The sequence below is a fragment of the Lotus japonicus genome, chromosome 4 (genome assembly GCF_012489685.1).
Source record: "Lotus japonicus ecotype B-129 chromosome 4, LjGifu_v1.2".
Classification (NCBI taxonomy): domain Eukaryota; kingdom Viridiplantae; phylum Streptophyta; class Magnoliopsida; order Fabales; family Fabaceae; genus Lotus; species Lotus japonicus.
The window spans coordinates 80,649,157-80,672,328 of record NC_080044.1 but is presented as its reverse complement, the minus strand read 5'-3'; the positions used below and the strand labels follow the sequence as shown (position 1 = coordinate 80,672,328).

Genomic DNA, 23,172 nt, shown 5'->3' with positions numbered 1-23,172 from the left:
GATAAAAAACTAGCGAGGGAATTTTCAAGATGGAGATTTCCGTCACAAACAACAATTATTGCTGTATAATGCCGAATTTGCGACGGAATTCGCTGACAAAACTTGTGTGACGAAAGAGGTCTTCGTCGCACACAACCATATTCTTGCGACGGAAGAAAACCCTCTCAAAACTACACATCCATAACAAGGATATTGTGAATGTCAGTAAAAAAAACAAGGATATTGTGACGAGTAAAATATCGTCGCAAATAACCAGATACTGGCGACGGAATAAACCCTTTAAAGTTTCAACAGTACTACAGTAGGTAATCCGCCTCACTAAGAAGGAATTTGTGACGAATAATTTTCTGTCGCAAAATAACTAATCACTGGCACTGGAATTGAATAAGGTATTTGTGACGAAAATATTCCGTCGCAAAATTTCTGTTCCTTGGGATTAAATCCTCTCAAAATTCAGTTGTTAGTCCACCTTAGCTTACTGATAAGAATTTTGTGACGCATGTTTTTCCGTCGCAAACCAGATTTTTGTCTATTTTTTGTTTTTGATAAATAGTTTTTAGTATTTTGTATTGTTTGTGAGGTTGTAGGAATGACACAATATCCAACTTTTTTTGAAATCAATATTAAACTTGGTAAAAATTTAAGTGAGTCAATGATATTTTAATATGTATCTTAAAAATATCATGACACATATAAGTATTATTAAATCATTTTGCCTCAATTTTTTGTATTTTCAAATACATCTACCGGATTCATAATTGTTTTTGAGTCTCCACCAGGTGGAAGTGTTCTTTTACTGGTGGCTGATTATCAAAGTGTGCCCATGCTTCGGTCTTAGTTTGTTTTTTCTTTTAAGTGTCATCTACCAAAAAATATATTAATACTCAGAGAAAAAGTTGTTAGTGATTTAGTACTAAATTTTTTTCCCACAACAAGTAATCGAAATTACAATTAATAACGCAGAGATAAACCTTTAAAGGATAAGGTAATCAAATCGATGGTTCATTGCAGAACTCGAGCGCAGCCACACCAGAAAAAGCAAAGCTAAAATGGGAAGCTGCACTGGTGTGGAAAGTGATAGGCTTGAGATATTTGAAGTTGGACCATGCAAAAATGCTTACGAAATGGGTCTCTTAATAGGCCAAAGATTCTCCAAACTCATCAAAAGCAGAGTTGCCAGAGACCTCATTCTTCAAAACCAGCTCCGACCCTTTGCCCACACCACCACCCCTCAATCAGAATCACTTCTCAAATCACTTTTTGATAACAATCGTGAAAAATTCCCCAGGTATTGGGATGAACTGCTTGGAACTGCACAAGGAAGCGGTGTGCCTCTTCTTGATGTAATATACAAATCAAAGCCATAAATATATAATCTTACTTGTTGCTATTTGTTTTTTGATTAGTAGAAGCAAATGCTGCTGCATAAAGTAATAGCAACAATGTTGATATCTGGTTTTTTTGTTGGTGAGTAGATTTTACTCATAAACTTCAGGAAGGAGATTCTTGCATTTATTCCGAAAGAAGGAGCAAAAAGTTCGGACGTGGATACCTCAGATGACTGCTCCGATGTTCTTGTTGTCGGTGAATCTATGACCATTGCGGCTCACAACGAGGATGCCAATATTGCTCTAGTTGGCCACACGTAAGCTTGATAGTGCATGTTTGAATATATCATGGAAAACTAGAGCTAAAATCACCATGAATACAATTAGCTTCCATTAGCTTTTATGGTTGTCCACTGCGATTTTGCATTCACCCTGATTTTCCTAACTTCAAATTGGAATAATTATAAAATAACTTCATGAGTATTATCCTTGTCGATTTTAATATGCAGCTACTTAATCAAAGGAATCCTGCAAGATGGAAGTTTCTTTGTAGGTTATACATATGCCGGGGAGCTTCCCAGTGGTGCATTTGGATTCAACAGCCATGGACTGGTATACACACTTATGTAGGAAATTTTAGAGTTTATCATGTAATACATTACACATGAAGATTCTTAAGATAATTCTGCACTTGATGTTCAAACTTCACAAACAAATGTAGAAGTATTAAAATTGCTTTGTGATTGTCAGGCATTCACCTTGAATTCAGTACCCCCTGTTGAAGACGAGATAGTGGCTGGTGGCATCGGGCGCAACTTCATTTCTAGAGACATTCTTGAAGCTACAAGCATAGATGATGCTATGAAGGTTAGATTTTACAGCCTTTGGCTTCTCATCTTTATAAACCTCTTGATGAGCTTAGTGTTTACATATTATGTTCTTAATTTTATCAGAAGATCAATTCATCAGAAGTTTCTGCGGGGCATTCTTATAACCTGATGGAAACAACTACCCGCAGGATTTTCAATGTTGAAACCGCATCTAGGAAGCGGGTTTCAGTTTATGAGGTGGGAGAAACACCTTTCTTCCATGCAAACATGTATCTTCATCTACACATTAATCAGGCAAGTGATAAAGTGATATAGAGAATCCTTCATACTTTATCATTAGTATGTTCGGATCAGCTTCTCCTTCCTATGAATGAATACTAGTGGACACATGAATTATTTATAGAAACTTCATCCCATAATTGATTTTAACTAAATATAAAAATCAACCATAGAACCATTTTCCAAGCATGCTATAAGACCACCTCAACTATTCTTACGAAATCACACATACATGCATACAATTACTTGGCAAACACCTTAACCTGTGTTTAGATAATAGTTGAGTGTAATTTGAATGGACTTTCATGTAAGTATAAAAAGAGTTTCGTTCCCTCATTACTAAAGGTTAGTTTGCACTTGTGACAACCTATATCAAAACATAACTATAGTTATGTGGTATGGAAATGTATTGAATCTCAATCAACTTCAGCAATCAAATACATAAACTAATAACTAATTACTGCATGTCAAAGATGTCATGATTCATAAAGATTTTGCTGTGATGAAAACATCCTTGGATTTTAATTAAAGGTACAAGATGAGAATTCAATTAGCAGGCAGAAAAGGGCAAGTGTCTTGGCAAAAGCATCAAAAGAGGATTTCCTGTCACTTCTAGGAGATACCGATGACGAAAAATACCCCATTTACATGACAGGTAGTAATGTGGAAACATCAGCCATCTGAATCCCTTCTTGTCAATCTTGAATCTTCTATTGATAGTCACTTTTTTTTCTCAGGTCCATTACTTCACACGCTCTGTACAGCTATTGTTGATCTGGATGAACAAACACTATCAATTATTGCAGGGAATCCAAAAAATGGAGATGTTTCACATGTTTTCTCCATCTCCCCAAAAAAAGCTCAATGACAAACAGTCTAGAGCTTATTATTAGCATGTTTGTAAAATCATTTACAGTTGATTCAAGAGTCCTAATTAATTCTAAATATAAGCTTCTGTATACAGTTTCTAGATTTCAAAATTGATTCCGGATAAAAAAAAGCTATTAGAATTGCAAAATAACCTGATAGTGAAGCTCCAATTTCATGCTGGCTCATAGAGGCCTAATGCATGCCCATCAATACAGCGCATTGCTGCAACCTGATCACAAGCATATCACAAGTCAAGACTGTCAAGCAACCGATTATCCCAAAAGCTTAGGTTGTTCGATAAGAGTCACTAATGATTTTATATTATATTCTAACAAGGACAACTAATGATCAAAGTTTTGAAAATGTGAAAGTTGGAAATGTTAAAAATAAGGAATCAGAATCATTGCCTTGCCATGAATCTCATATTTAATAGGACCATCTAGTTCTGCTCCTAATGCCTTTAATTTAGTCACTGTAGTGTTGATATCAGTCACAGTGAATGATAGATGCGAGGAGTACCCTTTCTGCGTGATTGAGTCACTGTAAATAAAAGGTCACACTGAAGTTAGTAAGTTCAAATGGGCAAATTATCAAACAGGTGGAGTGCATGAAATTGAAAGTGAAAGAAATATAGTTAGTACTCGGGATTGGGAGATTGCATGAGTGCAAGGTTGAGAGGACCAGATTGAAGTTCGGCCCAACGAAGAGTGCACACATTGATGGTGAAGCCCAAACCTTCTGAGTAGAAGTGAGCTGCTCTTGGAACGTCTTTGTGTAGCTGCAATAACCACCTAAACGACGCTGCCATCACCACTTGAGCACGTTTCACAGATACTGGAAAATCATTTGTATGTGTTGCAAGCAATGTTATTCTATTCTCTTTGCTCTTTGGTTCAATTGAAGAGGGCCTTAGTTGTGATAAGCTTTCTAGTTTTTTCAAGTTTGGTTGCATCTTTTGGGCTATAGGTTTCTTTAGTCTCTTATTCTATGGTTGCTGTTTCCTGGGCCTGGCCCAATGTGGTCTTTTAACCCTCTTTTATCAATGAATGAATTCTTCAGACCAAAACAAAAACTTACTCAAATAGTATAGAGTAGATTCTAGACATTCACATATATTTTATTTTTCTATCAACTCTCTCATCATGTTGTATCATGTCATAAATATCTTTTATATCTTCTCTTCCTTTATCCCTCTTTTCAATATAGGTATCTACGAATGTCAAATGTGATAACGGTGATGTTTCGTAGACAAACATGGATCGACATACATGTATTGTGACAGTTTCTAATCGCCATAATTTACAGAGTATTTAAAAAAAGAAAAATAAAATATTTGATGGCGGCTTTGGAGGGTTGCAAAAACTGCCACAAATTGATGCGTTTATTTTATGGAGATTTGAAACTCCCGCTAAACTTATTTATTTCTTTTTCTAAATTGAATTTGTACAACTTTTTCTATTTTTTCAGGTACAATTCAATTTATCCCCCTATATTACATAGCTCAAATAGAACTAGGAATATATAATATAAGGTTCCATGGGCTGAGAGATCCATCCTTCAAATGTTTTCTTCACACCCATTCTGTTCTAACTTATGGAAAAAAGTAGGCTTAAATAAGTTTTTCGTCCCTAACCTTTCCATAATACCTGGTTTTCGTCCCTCGCCGGAGCAAAGGTGGGGTTTAGTCCCTAACCTTTGCCAAAACGTTTGGTTTTCGTCCCTCCGGAGCTCTGGGTCAACGCCGGAGCTCCGGTGCCCCATGTGGCAATGCCACATAGGATTAGTCAGGCCACGTGTTATTATTATTATTATTGTTAAATTTTGGATCTCATCCTCATGTATAAAATTGAATTTGGTTTTAGTCCCTGGAATAGTAATCATGATTTGGCATGCATCCTTACATAGAATATTGATATGTGTTTTGGTCCCTTATTGGACATTAAAAGGCTACTTAGGAAGAAAAAACGTGTTAAAGTATGACAATTGCTAAGGCCACAACATAATTTCATGCATAAGTCAAAATATTCTTACAAAATGATAGTCATAAATTGCACAAGTGGCTTAACTTGGCTACATCAATAAAAATAGTGGTCCATCCACATTAGCACGCACAGGAGCAAGCTGGAATGTGACAAATCCTCAAGAACCAGCACAAGAGCAAGCTGGAAACCAGGCACCAACAACAGCTCCAACCCCTCCAGTAAGTTTTCACCATTGACTTATGCATGAAATTATGTTGTGGCATTTGCAATTGTCATACGTTAACACGTTTTTTCTTCCTAAGTAGCCTTTTAATGTCCAATAGGGGACCAAAACACAGATCAATATTCTATGTAAGGATGCATGCCAAATCATGATTACTATTCCAGGGACTAAAACCAAATTCAATTTTATACATGAGGATGAGATCCAAAATTTAACAATAATAATAATAATAACACGTGGCCTCACTAATCCTATGTGGCATTGCCACATGGGCCACCGGAGCTCCGGCGTTGACCCAGAGCTCCGGAGGGACGAAAACCAAACGTTTTGGCAAAGGTTAGGGACTAAACCCCACCTTTGCTCCGGCGAGGGACGAAAACCAGGTATTATGGAAAGGTTAGGGACGAAAAACTTATTTAAGCCAAAAAAGTATCATCCCTCCTCATCTACTCAAATGCGCTTCTAGAATGAAATCAAACCCTCAAAGCATCTTTCTTTTTTTGTACTTAAAATCAATAAGCTATATATTGCCTTAACCTCTTATGAGTTGTGGCCTATGACGCTGCAAAAACCAATAAAATGATTCCATCAAATGATCCAAACAAAGGCGCTATAGTTGTTGAGCTTTGGCCATATATTTTGTTAACTTGACAGTGATCCTACGAGATAGTCCAAAACAATCTTAACTAACCTACGTTGGATCATCAAAAATCAACTCTATAAATTAAGCATAAGCCCCAAGTAGTATTCATTCCCATGCCAATCAACCATCTCAAAGATTAAGTCACAAATAACTACAACCATGAGAAACCTTGGAAAAACAAGTTACACCTTCATCATTTTTCTCCTACTCTTATCCTTTCACTCCAATGTCTCTTCCAAAAAGCTACTCACACCAAAGAAACCTTGCAAGCGCCTTGTGCTCTATTACCATGACATCCTATTCGACGGCTCATACGCTGCCAACGCCACATCGGCTAAGGCCACCAATGCGAGTGCACTTGGTAACACTGAACTAGGAATGCTAGTTATCTTTGATGATCCGGTGACAAAGGACCAATACCTTCACTCTCCTTCCGTTGCGAGAGCTCAAGGGTTCTATTTCTACGACAAGAAATATTCTTACAACGCTTGGTTTGCTTACACTTTGGTTTTCAATTCAAGCGAGCACAGAGGTACCATAAATATAATGGGTGCTGACTTGATGGATGAGAAGACAAGGGATCTATCGGTTGTTGGTGGAACCGGTGATTTCTTCATGACAAGAGGGATTGCCACATTAGAGACAGATGAAGTGCAGGGTGTCGCATATTTTCGCCTCAAGATGGATATCAAATTGTACGAGTGTGCTTGGGAGTGAGAAAGTTATGAAACCATGCTTTATTTAGAATAATTATCTTTGATATGTAGTTATTTTTCGATGTTCAACTGGTTGGTTTCGAACTAGGACATGTTTGTGTGGTTGGAACTTTTAAAACAACAAACCACTCAGAAAATCGACCTTAAATATCTATCACCTAAACAATACTATGCATTTGCAAGAGGCAATGCTTAAAAATTAATAAGTCGTTGCACTTTAAGATGACTTCATCAGATCCATTATCCAATAGGATGAGTACTTGTATTTTTATTTCTCTTCCCTCTCATATAATTTACTCTCGCTTTTTCTCCCAATTCTAATTCTCTTTTCTCTTTTCTAGTTTTCTCATTTCTTCATTTCTTTCATTAATGTGTGTGTAAATGAAGTGTCAACATAACATTAATCCCTTCCATAACTGAGAATAAATAGCAATCTTCAAGTATTATTTTTGCCCTTATAACGCGTTTCTAATCCATTTTTGTATTTTCTTTTCTACTGTTTTAATTTATTACTTTTCGACTACCTCTATGTTTAACTCAAGAACCAAAGATACAATTGGTTCCCAATCTTAGTATACTTTTCCTCTTGACCTCAAGATTACTCTCGTCACTTGTTACTCTTAGCTTCTCTTTTCCTCTCTTCAAATTTGTGTCCCTTGCCCCCTTTCCCGCACAAACTAGAGAATTGAGAAAATTTATCCATCTTTTATTTGCATTCATGTGCTCTAGTGTATGATATGATATGTGTAACTCCATTATCACATATTCTAATGACATCCTATCATCGTTGAGTTAGGACTCAAGAACTCACACTTACATCCTACCATTGTCAAGTTTTGAATTTAGAACTTGTAAATAAACCAAGCATCCAACTTCGTCACACCTAAGCTAACTTATATTACACCTCTACCGACCTATATCACACCTCGGCCGCCTTATATCATATATGTTGGGTTACCCCATGTCCCCATGTGCCTAGGCCAACTTATAAAGTGTAGTGGCCGACTTATGACATACAATGATAAAATCATTCATTCCTGGTCAGGGAAGGACTATATAGGTCCATCCGTCCATGATCGCCACTAGACAAGGAGAATATGAGGTAGAAACCATGGAGGGAAATGAGATCCACGGACATTGGAACACATCCATAAAACGTTATTATTGCCACGCACCTCGCTTATGTATGTTTTTATGATGTTTTGTTTTTAAACTTTTTGGCACTTGATAATTTCTAATTTCTATGAGCAGCCCAGATCTAATCTATCTAGCACCTGTGTCATTCTAGTTATAAGGTGTTCGTCTCTCGCCACCGACCGTATCCGACCACACAAACATCAAACCAATAACCTCTTGGTGTGTTTATTTCCGCTAACCTTGAAGGTATCCGAGAAACTACACCTTTACATACCTCATGTAAACTTTATATTAATTACTATAGACTATGAAAAGGTTCGATCGTCTAAGAAACCACCATTAACCAGAAACCCCCACGACAACATACAATTCTACTCTTTATCTCTACTTAATTATCACTCACTTCTCTAATTTGGGCATTAATTAAAGTGTTACTGCAAATACCTCCCACAAGAGTTCCAACACAGTAGCATCACCTAAAAACTCACCCATCGACCATTGTTATCATCCTCACAAAACACTCTCCCATGCGATTAGTCGATTTAGACTAATCAAGATTAATGGCCCTTTCAAAAAAAAAAGATTAATGGCTAAAATAAAATTACAATAATTTTGAGGGTTGACTGTAATACGCAATAATTTGCTTACTAAAATTATAATAACAATAACGCATCTCCATATTTCCTCTTCTTTCCATTTCCAATTCCAATGATATAATTATCGGTGCCCCATCTAAATCACTGGAAATAAATGGCCGTGTCGCTTATTAATTCAACCATTCATTTAATTATTCTTGGTACAAACCTATCGCTCTTTCTTGGCCACCAACACCAAGACCAGCGGGTATGTAAAATGTATCAGCGTTTTTATACAACATTTTTCATTGCCAGATTTTAATTTATCGAGAACATAATAATGTTCTTTAACTTTAGGTAACTGCTGTTGACTTAATTGGTAAGATCTAACAGTACTATGAAAACGCTTTTGATTTTATATCTTGCATGAATTGTTAGGTCATTTGTGATGCCGTCTTAGATTCGCTGACATAAACTACATGTGAAGCCAATTAAACCAAACTCTAGAAAAATAGATTTACAAAAGAAACAAAAACAAAAAGAGCCCCCAACGTTATTTGTATTGTGCAATTGTGGAATTTTAAACAGGGAGAACTGGATTTGTCAAAAAAAAAAAAAAACAGGGAGAACCGGATGATCATGGACCAGGACCACTCACCAACCCAATTACCCAAACTCAATGGCTCAGACTACGGCTAGCTATGTTATGCTTAATATGACATTTCAACTAGCTTATTAAATTAGTTTAAAATTTATTTAACTAGGTTTTTGGACGGGACATTTAACTCTTTAAATTAAAAATATTTGGTAAATTAAGTTATTTCAGCAATTAAAAGTTTTTTAACAAGTTACATGCATGAGGTAGTTTAAAACTTTAAACTTATTAAATTATTCTCTTTTTATCTTTATTATTTTATTAAAATTTCATCATTGTCTTGTCATCTTTATAAAAACACTAAACCCTTATTTTTGTATTTTTAAATAATTACTTTTGAATTTTAATATAAAATTTTAAAAGATAATTTGTTAATTTAGATAAATATAAGCTTATTTTATTAAATTAAAACATAATTTTATTTTTTTATTATATTTAATTTAAAAAATATAAAAATAAAAATAAATTAAAAATTAACATTATATTTTTTAGATGATAAATAATTTGAACTAAAATAAAATATTTAAGGTGGTAATTATTTTAATATTAATATTATAGTATTTATGTGTAAATTAAATAAAGTAATATAAATATAACAAAATTATACACATATGTCTTGTTATGTCATTTTACAATTTTCACTTGTTCAACGGCTAGTTTTATCAAATAATTTTTTCAATTAGGTAACATTTCAACTTTCAACTAGCTATTCAGCTTTCTGCTAGCTTATAAGTTAGACGTGTCAAACATAGCTTATGTGTTTGAATATTTGTTACAATAGAAATGAAGGTTAACACTAAATTGGATAAAAGTCCATTCATTTTAGATTAAATGTTAGAATATAATATAAAATCATTCATATGACTCTTACTCAATAGTTTAAGTTTTTGGGATAATTAGTTGTTTGACAGGGTATTAGAGCCTCTATAACCAAAAGGTCTAGAGTTCGATCTTTGTCGTAATCATTTTCTAATAAAAATGTTGAATTTAAGCACATGCATGTCCACGCTTAAAGCCTCAATGACTCTTACGTGAGAAAGCGTGTTAGAATATACTCTTTCCGTCCCTATTTATAAGTCACATTATGAGATAATGACTTTTGAAAAATTCTTAAATTTGAGAGAGAAATCCATGGATAATTTAAGAAAGTTAATAAAAAAATTTACAAATTTATTGCAAATGACTACTTTTCTTAATCTTAGAGAATTATGTAAAAGTTACTTATAATAGGGATGAGGTGAGTAATATTATACCATTTGTATGACTCTTACGTACCCATTAGGTTAAACTTTTGGATTAATTGATTGCTTGACATTAAAGGAAGAAAAATTCACTCAAGAAAGAAATAGAGGGAGTTCATGTAATCATAACTTTTAAATTTTAATCTCTTAAGAGCCAAGATTTGGAGTAAGTTTTTTTATTTAGTCCTGGAACTATTAGATTCCTATATATATATATATATATAAATAAAAAATAGAAATATAAACATGCATGTATGATGAGAACTGAGAAGTCTATATTTGCCACTAAAAGCTACCACAGATTACACCTAAACGCCAACAACCTCGCACCGGTCCATCGGAACTTTTTGCCAACACATACGACATTAAAAAAAAGTTTGAAAGAGACTCTGAGAATAAAAGAGATCGGAAAAATAGTTAAGAGAACAGGTTCAGCAATGAGTTGGCAAGTATATACAAGGTTTATGAGCAAAGCCAATACAGCATCTCATGTTCTGCCATCTCTTAATTTCTGGAATCTTGTTAATTTAAGGATGTCATATAACTTTGGTAATATTATGTTTAGTGTAAGAACAGATTTATTTTTAATTTTTTGACATGTTATTGTAAAAGTAAATTTTTAAAAATAAATGTTGTTTAAATATAGTAAAACAATTTTATTTTACTATATAAAATTTTCAATATCAATATTTTTTTAGTACATTAGAAAGATAAATTACATCCTCCAGAGATTTTTTTTCTGAACTTTCCCCTCTCCAATTTATATGTCTCACATCTCTTACCACTTAAGTTATAAAATGATTATAGATAATTTTAATTTTAAGGCAAATTCCATTAAGCCCCAATTAAATTTGTCAATATTGTATTGTACTGGTCTTCTTTCTATTGCAAACTAGATGTTCAATGAATGGAGACATGTAGTTATAGAATTGTACAATTAATCAAAATAAAGTGATGTATAATTTGAAAATTAATTGACACATCATTCGTGTCTTTCATTTCGTAATAGGTATGTTTTTCTTTGTAAAATTGCACTAATTTTACATCCTTCATGAACCATTATATTTGAGGCAGCAACGTTTAAATGAGCTTTTCAATCAGCGGTGGAGCTTGGTTTTAGGCGTGTGTGTTTTGAAACAAACTATTTGTGTTTGTTTTGTGGTGGAATAGAAGTTCACAGGGGTGCCCTTATCCATATAATTATGAGAGATTGAGCTAGCTAGTTTTTTTTTTTTTTTCCTGCGTTTGTGTCTTTTAATTTTAAGTTTATTAGGCGGTCATGCAATCATGTGGCTGACTTTTTAGTTAGGAAAGTTTCTTTCTATTCCGATTAGGTGTGGGTAGAGAATGTTCTATATTGACAGTGTCTTTTTTTATTAACAGTAATGTAATGAATTCTATGCTTCGTTTGCTTAATATATTTTGTTGTTAGTTTAAAAAAAATGCACCATTTAATATAATAGAGAGATGTTACAATAATTTTTTTTAGGGAATATCATGACAATAATATAATCATGGCTTAATACATCATAAGGCTCCTGTAATTGTAAAGGGAATCAAATCTAGGGCCTGAAAAATTTTTGCATCAAATTGGGTGCCTATGAATTTTTTTTTAATTCAATTAAGGCCAAAGTGTGTCTGATGCTGAAGTGACTTCAATTTTAGCCTACTCAGCTTTTCCACGTGGCATTTAGAATTATTTTTTAATTGAAAAATTTTAAAACTTAATTTTTTAATGGCTTAATTATAACTTTGGTCCCCGACGTTTACCAATGCCACGATTTTGGTCCCCCACCTAATTTAATTACATGGATGGTCCCCGACGTTGTAGGCTGCGTGCAACGTTAGTCCTACCGTTTATTTCTTAATGGAGGAGGCTTACGTGGACGTCTAGTTGGAGAGAAAAAGGAGATATGAGGAGAGAGGGGAGCACGTGAGTATCACGTGAACCTTATATGAACCCATTATACCCAAATCTGAAACCCTAGGGATCTAAATCGCGTTACCTTCTTCGTTCCAGGGAGGTCAGGGGTTTGGGTATAATGGGTTCAGATAAGGGTCACGTGATACTCACATGCTTCCCTCTCTCCTCATACCTTCTTTCTCTCTCCAACTGGACGTCCACGTAAGCCTCCTCCATTAAGAAATAAACGGTAAGACTAACGTTGCACCCAAAATCATCTTCTCATAACTTAAAAAAAAAACTTTATATAACCTAATAACTTAAAAAAACTCTAATCTAATCAAATGCTAATCCCTAATCTAATATGAGAATCCTCAATTAAACCCTGACTATTCATCTTCATTCTTCATCCCTAATTTCTACCCTAGAGTGGAAGAAGATAGAACCATCTTCTCCCCACCTTCATCCCCATCTGGCCAACACAGGAACTGAGACAAGCAGATCTGGGTTATTTGCAAGAGATGCAAGGAAACGTTCATCCCCTCTTCCAATTCCTCTTCTTCGTGTCGTTTCCACCCTTCCTTTTCCGCACTCCCAAGGCCATGAGACCCACCGACGTTGCATCAAGTTTGGTAAGAATGAATGCTCCGAATTTCTGCTTCTAGGCCCTGTATTGCTTCTTCATCTGAACCTTCATATTCAAGCCCCAAAACCTTCCCCAGCACCCACGATTTCTTGGCCTTGTCGAATAGAAAAGAAAGTTAGGGTTTGTGATTCAGGTAGCTATGAAGAAGAGGATCTGGTTTGTGATTTTGGGTTTTCTTTCTCCATTTCTTCCTCCCCTTCTCTTTTTCAGTGGTTCTCGATTGCAGGATCTATTTTTTTTTTTTAAGAATATGGGTTTGAAGAATAAGATTGGGTTGAGGTGGGTGGGGTGATATGGGTTTGATGTAGAATCTAGGTATTTTCTGGATTTTGTTTTTGTTGTGGTTGAGGATGAAGATGATGAATACTATGTGGAAGCTGTTGAAGATGATGCTGAACATGATATTGAACACGATGAGGAAGAAGATGATGAATACTATTTTCTTTGCCCAGAAAAACCCATTACCCATTTCTCTTACTCTCTTTTCTTCAATCATGAGCCACAACAAGAACACCCTCCTCTCTCTTTCGGTCTCCCCTCTCACTCCAGACACATATTCTTCAGATCCACCCCAAATTTCTACCACAGAGGTGCAGGAATTTTATTTTTAGTTGTTGTTCTTGGTGATGGAGGAGGAAGGAGAGCTTGGTTCTTGTCTGGGTTCAATTTGGGGATGGGGAAGATTTGTAATTGACTTCAATTTGGGGATGAAAGGGTTTAATTAGGGATTGATTATAATTAGATTTAGGTTAGTTTATTATTTAGATTATGTAATTGTTTAGTTAAGAGATTATTAGATTAGGATTTTATTAAGTTTTTTAAATTTTTTTTTCTGATTAAATAATTGAGTTGGAATTAAAAATTATTTTTTCTAAAATTTTTTAATTAAAAAAAATTATAAAAGCCACATGTAATTGATGACTAGGACAAAATTGAGATTTGGAGGCATTTGACCTTAATTGAATTAAAAAAAAATTCATAGGGACCCAATTTGATGCAAAAATTTTCCAGGCCTTGGATTTGATTCCCTTTACAATTATAGGGGTCTTCTTATGTATTAAGCCTATAATCATATACTATAATTCATAGGGTAGGTCAGTTCAATGTCTTTGATAAATAAAACTATAAAAGTGACAAGTGTTTTTTTGTACAAAAGTGATAAAGTGTTTAAGTAAATAGAGAAAATTCAATCTAATCTATATAATATACTAAAGGAAGGTTTTTTTCTAGAAGGTTTTGCCACGTGTCACCCCCACATCATCCCAATAAAAAATATACAAATTTTGTTTTTCAATATTAAATCTACATGTTTTTCAATATTAAATCTGCATTAAGAAAACAAATATTTTTACTTATATTAAATCTGCATGTTTTTCAATATTAAATCTGCATTAAGAAAACAAATATTTTTACTTATAATACATAATAACAAATAATTTGTAAATATTTAACTAAACAAATAAATAAAGATTGTTTTAAAAAAAAAGACATCCACATTGAAATTTGATTGTTTTAAAAAAAAAACAACCACGTTGAAATTTTAAAAGGAAGTCTGATCACATATGGTTTATATGTTTTCCATTACGTTCAAATCTTTTAAAGCAAAAACAAATCTAATTTTATATTAAAAAAAACTGAACAAATAAATAAAGATTGTTTAAAGAAAAAGACATCCACGTTCAAATTTTTAAAAGCAAATCTGATCACATATGGTTTTGGTCCGTTATTATGTTCAAATTTTTAAAAGCAAAAACAAATCTAATTTTATATTAAAAAAACTGATCAAAGTTTAAAAAAAAAAGACATCCACGTTCAATTTTTGTAATGGACAAACAAATCTAATATATTACATTTGTTTTTAAAAAGATTGTTATTAACTCTACATATCAATCACTATTATTCATACTGCGTTTCTCAGACTAAAATATCACATTTCCCGTTCACATTGTTAGAGATTCCATAGCTTACACAACATGAATTCTAAGGTTGAATCTATCTCTAGAATCAAGGTCACCTGTAACGGAAATGCTTCGAAGATAGTTGTGAGGATAATACGCCTATGGAGGGTCCCAACGCTAAAGATCCTAAGCAACCTGACTTTATTGACATGCTTCTCATGGATGCTAAGGTGTGTTTTTAAAAAGTTTCATATTAAATGTTTTTAACCTTACTTTACCGAAAAAATTCATATTTGTTTCATAAGTTTTTAACGATTCTATATTATTTTTTAGGGTGACAAAATTCAGGCTACGGTCTGGAGTAGCCATGTTGCAAAATTTGAGTCATCATTGAAAGAAGGGTTTTGCTACGAGATTAGGGGATTTAGCGTTGCTATGAATAATTACATATACAAACCTTGCACTCAATCATGCTACAACTATGCACTGTTACAAGTACTTCAGAATCATTATGTAATTTCAAAAGCAATACATTACCTGACATAAAAGTAATACTTCTTAAACCATCTTAATTATAGTTAAAATGAGAACTGCATAAGTAGTTTGTAATGTACAAAAAAGTATTTCTCAAAAGAGACCACTTATCAAAAGTAGCTAATCCCACATAATAATTAGCATAAAGCCACTGACCTTTCTCAACCTTGCGGCAATTTGCCCATTGCATTGCCCCTTTCGTATTGAAACCTGATCCAATGCAATCTGAACAACATAAACAAGGACATGAGAATCATTACAATACGATGTTAGCTCCTGTGGATGCACCAATCACCTCGAATTCAAAGAAACGATTGTGTAGCGCAATACACGAAGAAGCATGACGAATGAGATCGGAACTCAGGTTCAGAAGGAGAAAAATCAAAAGCTCATGACAGACAAAAGATGAGCAATTACGAACGAGGTATGAAGAATGAGGAATCAGATCTAACGCTTTGTGTGATGTTGAAGTGGGTGTGTCAGGCAAACAGAGGGGCGCAGGATAACAGCAAACCTCCACTATCAGTTTTGTGAAAAAAACATAAGAAAATTAACACACTTTATTTCTCTTTGAGTAATGTTGCTTCAATTTTATTTTCAACCTGTGCCTTACTTGGGTAATTCCACTTGGACAACATAATTAATTTAAAACGCTATAACTAAACACAATTTCCACTACAAGACTTTAGACATTAAACTTAAAAGCTAATAAAAGAGCATATAACAAAAGTCACCCGTGCCTCGCACGGGTAATTCAACTAGTAATAATAAATTTCATGGAGATCGGTGTAATTTGCCTTAAATTTTATTGTGACAATTTGTGAATAAATGAAAAAAATTTAACTGAAAAAAACCGGGGCCGCTTATTTAAGGCATTGTTTATTAATGGGCCATGTTTTTTATTGTTCTCGGACGGGGTAATGATATATACACACCTCTTTTTTTATACACTTCATTTCCACTTATTTTTATTTCTATCTCTCTCCTCTTATCATCTATCACATTTTATACTTTCTCACTCTTACTTTTTCTTTTCTTCCTATCTCTCTCTTCCTCCACCTCATTCCACCTCATTTTGAGGTGTGAATAAATAATTATTGTCTCGGACGTACTTATGTAGGGAGTAGGGACCTACCGAAGAATTCTAAATATTTGATTGATAAAGGACAAAATACTTGTTAAATTAATATTGAAACTAATTAATACTTATAATCCTAGTTAAATAATAAAACAAATAAATCTCAACAATAATCTAAATTACCTTAATTACTCTAATATAAGATAAAAGAATATTATATTATACCATAAAATATCATCAAAATATTATAAGATAATTTTTTCATTTTCTAGCATCTCAAAATTATTTTCTCCTTTTCATCCACGTAATTGTTTTGCAAGAAATTGCAATCTTCAGTCCTATAAAAAGGACACTAGCCCAGCATTATTGGTACGAAACGAGTCCCAATTGATTTCAAAGTTCAAGAGTGATGGGTGCCAAACTTTCACTCTTTGCTTTCTTAATGTTCTTTGCCTTATGCTCTGCCTCCCCAAGGAAACCATATGCACCATGCAAAAACCTTGTCCTCTATTTCCATGATGTTATCTACAATGGAGAAAACGCAGCCAATGCAACCTCAGCAATAGTAGCAGCACCACAAGGTGCTAATTTAACCAAATTGGCACCTCAATTCCACTTTGGAAACATAGCCGTTTTCGATGACCCCATCACACTAGACAACAATTTTCACTCCAAACCTGTTGGAAGAGCACAAGGATTTTACATTTATGACACCAAGAACACTTTCACTTCTTGGTTTGGATTCACGTTTGTTCTAAACAGCACAGAACATCAAGGAACAATCACATTCGCCGGAGCTGACCCCATTCTACAGAAAAGCAGAGATGTCTCTGTTACTGGTGGCACCGGAGATTTCTTCATGCACAGGGGAATCGCCACCCTTATGACTGATGCATTTGAAGGCGAGGTTTATTTCAGGCTTCGTGTTGATATCAAGTTCTACGAGTGTTGGTGATTGATCAAATGAAATTCTTACTAGCTACTAAATTATGAAATTAATTAAGCAAGTTAAGGTCCTCTTTAAGTTTTACTAAATAAGTGTGTTCAGGATTAGACGTGCATGTGATTTGAATTTTCTGTGAGTTTGGTTCATAAGTGTGTGCCCATTCACTTACATATGACTACTTTCATCCCTATTATGAATAAATGAAGATTTCAATAGACTGATAGCAATGTTTGTTTCTGGTATACACCATTCAAACTAGGTTTTCAATTTTCAAAATGTTACTTTAATTTGTAATGTTCAAACATCTTTGGAAACACGTTTGTCAAAAAATTCAAACCTGATTTGATATTAAAACATGATTTTGCTGGAAGTAATACATCTTTGGACGAATTTCTCTTTTTTATTTTTTCAAAATCAATTTCATCACCAAACCAAAACCTACTCATATGAAACTTCTCTCTATAACAAATTTTGGATTTAGAATCAATTGTAGTAAAATTACATGCACTAAGTGTATTTTACTTTTGCGTATCAATTGCATGGGACGCGACATACAGATGGTGGTGGTTGGCCTGCTCTTGGGGGGGTTTGAGGGAGAAAATTATGAGGTAGAGGCGTGGCGCATGGAAGGTTGTGGCTGGAATGCTTTTGAAGCTCACAAAACCTTAACGAAGAAGAGAAGAGATAAGGTTATGGGGGTTTAGAGGGAGAGGTGGCGGGCGAAGAGGTTGTGGCAAGTGCACCGTGAAAATTATGGATCGGTATGTATGGGCTAACTTGGTAGGAGGGTACACAACCTACAAGTTTTGACTCTTGAGAGTTTAGACTTTGGAATACAACGTTTATGGGATGGTTTGTGTCATTGTGTGACCCAATTTGGCAGCAGAATAGTAACAACCCCACAAATCTTGAATTCGTACATAAATTAAATTTAGAATACCCCGTTGTGGGATGGTCTTATGAGGCTTAATTAATAGGAAGGTACAAATGTATTTTCATCAACACATACACCTATATCAATTTTTGATGTGCAAATATCATCTTAAGTGAGAAAACCATTACGGAAAATGAGATCTTAACGTAGCATGGCACTAATATCATCTTATGGTAGGTTAATTATCCGCCACTAAGCAATATTTTAGCGCTAGTTAATAATACACTAAAATTCATCTTTGGTGTAGTGGAATAACATCATATCTGAATTGATCTATATATAAACATGTTTGCCCATATCATTGTATATATATTTGGTTTTGAATTGTTTTGATTTTAGTAATTTGTTAAGAGATTTTGACTTAAAAAGTCATCTTATATGATAATTGATATCGCAATACAAGACAGAGAATATAGAGAAGAATCTAGTCTAAGAAGAACAGAAATCATGAAGTTAATTATAACATATTTGGTGCTTAAATATGGCTTCTTGGTTGAGTATTGTCTGCTTTAGGAGTTCCTTGTTGTAGTTTAAAGGGGTACATGGTCAGGGACGGATCTAGGTTATAGACTATGAGGGCAAGTGCCCTCACTTGATTTTGAGAACAATCTTTAGTAAAAAAATTGAGTGGTAAAAGTACGTGGTTTTTTATGGTCCCTTTGGTAAAAAATGCCCTCACTTATGTTCCACATTACTAAATGTCCTCACTTAGCGGTAAAAGTATGTGGTTTTTTATGAACTCTTTGGTAAAAATTGTCATCATTTGTGTCCTCTTTGGTAAAAAAAAATGCCCTCACTTCTAATTGTATATATTAATTCTTTTTTATGAATTTATATGTATATATTGCCCTCACAACAATAAATTTCTGGATCCGTTACTGTACATGGTGATTTTTTTTAGGTAAGCCAAATTTGCATTAATTATTAGGGAAAGGGGTTCCACCCTTAAACATTAACATACAAGCCAATAGGCCAGAATAAAAGAAAAGAAGAACAAGAAAGAAGTACAGAGGGGGAGAGAACCAGAAAACAAAAAACAGGGGTACATGGTGATGATACTGGAAAGGAACCCATCTTGTGGCGGTCATTCCTTAGTTCAATATTAACATTAGAAGATGAGGTCCATGTGCTGTGTCTAAAGTGATATGAAGGTATAAGAGTAAGAAGATGGTGGTGGAAGAAGAAGGGCTGAAATATAATTTTAAAAATTTATAGGGACTAAAATTAATGTGTAAAAGACCACATGACCATCATCAGCCGACTAGGTTGGCCACTGGACCGTTGACTGGTTAAAATTGAGCAAAATGACTTAATTTGATTAAAAAAATATTTCAAGAATTACATTTCAAAGGAAATTTTTCTAGAGACCCAATTTAATTCCCTTTACAATCTCAGAGACCAAAAGCTAGGTATAATAGTATAAGATGAACTTATTAATTGTTTGGAGCAGACATTATACTGTACAAGTTTATCAATCAATTAGTTATTATACATTAAAGTGGTGAATTATTTAACCTATCAATAATGCTTGATAAGATTTGACGTATAAGTTGAAAGGATTTAATCTACTTCCACCACCGTTATTACCATCACCACTACTTCACCACCACCACCACCAACTTCAATGCCTTCATCACCACCACCCACTGCCACAACTGCCCTAAAACATTATCGACGCCACCACCGTCACTACCATTAATGTCGCCACTGCAACTAACTCCACCACAATCATCACCACCACCTCCACCACCCTCTACCACCGTCATCGGCACTACCATCGCCACTCTACCACTGCCACTTTCGCTGCCGCCACAACCACCTCCATCGTTCTTTGTCATCATTGCCACGATTGTATCCACCTGCACCGCCCTACAACATTGTCACCATCATTACTACTCGCACAACCACAACCAACTCCATTGCATTCTTAATTACAATCCTCTCAACCATAATCTGCCACTACCATCGCCACCGTAATCACCACCACTATTGTCGCCACCACTGTCATCACCATTGCTTCCTCTACCACCCCCACCACCACTATCATCCACCAAACATATAACTGTATCGATTTAAATGATATGATATATATATAACTTAGACAATGTATGACCAAACGTTGTATGATTGTTGAGCCGAAATTTCTAGCTCTAAACATATCGACACCGGTGTCAGGAGGATGATTCCTCGACAGAAAGGACCATGATGAGGCTCGAGGTCCATTAGGCGGCACTCCCTCAAAGTCAAGGAAGTAAAGAAAATTCGACACACCGATAAGCTCGACGAAGGAAGCAGTTACCAAGTAGTGGGCAACTATCAGCACGTGTGCATACCCACGATGCCACAAATGGCGGTGGCTACCCACAACTCAAGGCTACCCACGTCGCAAACAAACCAATTAAGGTCACGTGCGCAAATCCACCGGCTAAACGTGGGGTAAGGCGCCAAAATTCAAACCCACGAAGCCATCATGCACTGAAGAGAAACCGCCAAGAACGTGGAGGAAGAAAGAACACTATAAAAAGAAGAAGCAGCAGCAGGGAAAGGGGTTCCCAACTCAAACTCTGAAAATTCACCAAAAAAGCTCCAAATGTCCGCATCAATGAGACTCAAGGAGCAAAACGTGATGATGGAGGAGTATGTTGCAGAACCAACACTTTAGTTTTCTTGTATTTAAGCTTGTTAATTCCCAGTTCCTTTATGCATTTTCCTGTCGAGATCCACCTTTCTTGTAGCTTTTGTGTTATTTTGATGTATGTGATTTCTCTGTAATTGACCCGTGCTTAATGAAATTCAGTTCTATTTAAACCGATTCGTTGTTGTCGAAAAACACTCACACACACACAACACTTTGGCAAAGCGTTTTCTCAAAAGAACCCTGAATCTAAACTTCCTTTAGTCGAACTAAGAGGATATTTGTTTACCAAAAATCCATGTAAACAAATTGGCACACCCAGTGGGACCGTTTTTGTGAAAACTAAGTTTTACAGAAGCGTTTTGTGTGTTTTGTTTGCTGCATGCTACTTGGTATTTGTTACTTGCCCTGGTTGTGATTTACGTTTTGTATGCACCTGAGAAGTGGTAAGACTGTAAGTATGGCAAGCAATCGAGGAAGAACCTCCCCTCAAGGGTCTAACGTAGGTAATCAGAGCAGCCCCGGGGGAAGTAGCGGTAACAATAATGAAGAAGTGTCTACGGGAATGGGGCATGGCACCACTATGCCAACCCAGAACGTGGCAATTTCCGCAGTTGCAGAAATGCCTGTATCTACATCAGTACAGGCACAAATTGTTCCAACGGTTACGAGGGAAAACATGCCTTATGGTATGCCTACGTCTATGATGCAAGGCATACAAGGCACGTATTCGACGTTCCCTGAAAATGTTCCCCCATTCAGCATTCCCCCTTTTGGGGCAAATGGAACAATGCTAAATTTAGGGAGTCGAGTTAGCCCTCCTATTCCTGGATCTAGTTCACAAATTTATTTATCCACAGGTATGAATACTGGTTCACTTCAAGCCATTAGGCAGCAAGTCGACGATAGTAACCATGAAATGGTCAACATGTTGTCTCGTCAGATAGGTGAGATAATTAATCCTGTGCTCCAAAACAATAATGTCAATAATCAGCATTTGGCACGACAGATGGATCGTTTGGCGACAGCCCTAGGGGCACCAGTCGAAATCCAACCGGCACCAGGGGTTAACCAGATTCCAGTGCCTAACCATGTCCCTGCTCCTGTGCGTTATCAAGCGCCACAACATCAAAATATGGGGGAAAACCCTTTGTTTGGGGGAAACGAGGTAGTGCAACCACCATTACAAAATGTGTACATGGTGAACAAGGATGAGCACGCTGATGGTGTACTAGAATGAATTCGACACCAGAATGCTGGAGGGCAACAAAATGTTGCTGCTGTGGTGGAACAATTGTTGAACCAACATGGTTTCAACGTGGGTTTCGCGAACAGACCCCATTTTGTGTCGGCCTTTACAGAGGAGGTTCTCGAATCAGAACTTCCTCGAGGCTGGAAGGTCCCCAAATTCACTAAGTTCTCGGGGGATTCAGGAGAGTCCACTGTAGAACACATAGCCAGGTACCAAATCGAAGCAGGGTAGGGGACTTAACCATCAATGAAAATTTAAAAATGAAGTACTTCCCGAGTTCTTTAACTAAGAATGCATTTACGTGGTTCACCACCCTCGCTCCTAGGTCAGTCCATACATGGGCCCAGTTGGAAAGAATTTTCCATGAACAGTTCTTTAGGGGAGAGTGCAAAGTGAGTTTGAAGGATTTGGCTAGTGTCAAAAGAAAGCCAGCAGAATCTATTGATGATTATCTAAACAGGTTTAGGATGCTTAAATCTCGATGTTTCACTCACGTCCCTGAACACGAGTTAGTTGTCTTAGCCGCTGGTGGTTTAGAGTATTCTATTAGAAAGAAAATCGACACTCAGTACATTCGAGATATGTCTCTACTCGCAGATAGAGTGAGGCACATCGAATTACTAAAGGCCGAAAAGTCTGAGGAAAGGGCCAAGACTACTAAGTGGCCAAAGAAGGAAAAAGTGGCGTACCTAGACGCTGATCCAGTGTGTCAAAGTCCCTGTGTTTATCGAGAAGTCTCTGCGGATGTCGACTTGAATGACGTCAATCTGGCTGAACTCCAGCCAGGTGATCCCTACGTTTGTAAAGCGTTGAAACCACGTGAAAACAAACTTGGGGAGGAAAACCCCAAAAACACGGTTCCTGCTG

At 35.6% G+C, this 23,172-nt stretch overlaps 4 protein-coding genes across 4 annotated transcripts; 3 read left to right on the top strand and 1 right to left on the bottom strand.

Annotated features, from left to right (window-relative positions):
• Positions 1 to 958: 958 nt before the first annotated feature.
• Positions 959 to 3,445, top strand: LOC130715741 (uncharacterized). The gene is made up of 7 exons (XM_057565858.1): positions 959 to 1,343; positions 1,476 to 1,645; positions 1,838 to 1,940; positions 2,079 to 2,195; positions 2,282 to 2,452; positions 2,969 to 3,092; positions 3,175 to 3,445. The coding sequence occupies exons 1-7, from the start codon at positions 1,050 to 1,052 to the stop codon at positions 3,303 to 3,305; spliced, it is 1,110 nt and encodes a 369-aa protein (XP_057421841.1). The 5' UTR covers positions 959 to 1,049; the 3' UTR covers positions 3,306 to 3,445.
• LOC130715742 (uncharacterized) lies at positions 2,863 to 4,274 on the bottom strand. Its single transcript, XM_057565859.1, has 4 exons — positions 3,949 to 4,274; positions 3,715 to 3,847; positions 3,460 to 3,536; positions 2,863 to 3,212 (listed from the first exon to the last, which is right to left on the bottom strand). Exons 1-3 carry the CDS (start codon positions 4,257 to 4,259, stop codon positions 3,480 to 3,482), a joined length of 501 nt encoding a protein of 166 aa, XP_057421842.1. The 5' UTR covers positions 4,260 to 4,274; the 3' UTR covers positions 2,863 to 3,212; positions 3,460 to 3,479.
• Positions 4,275 to 6,279: 2,005 nt separating this feature from the next.
• On the top strand, positions 6,280 to 7,164 carry LOC130713884 (dirigent protein 6-like). Its single transcript, XM_057563702.1, has one exon. The coding sequence runs from the start codon at positions 6,315 to 6,317 to the stop codon at positions 6,870 to 6,872; it is 558 nt and encodes a 185-aa protein (XP_057419685.1). The 5' UTR covers positions 6,280 to 6,314; the 3' UTR covers positions 6,873 to 7,164.
• A 9,751-nt stretch (positions 7,165 to 16,915) lies between these two features.
• Positions 16,916 to 17,652, top strand: LOC130714029 (disease resistance response protein 206-like). The gene has a single exon (XM_057563878.1). It carries the CDS (start codon positions 16,948 to 16,950, stop codon positions 17,491 to 17,493), a length of 546 nt encoding a protein of 181 aa, XP_057419861.1. The 5' UTR covers positions 16,916 to 16,947; the 3' UTR covers positions 17,494 to 17,652.
• The last annotated feature ends 5,520 nt before the right edge of the window (positions 17,653 to 23,172 follow it).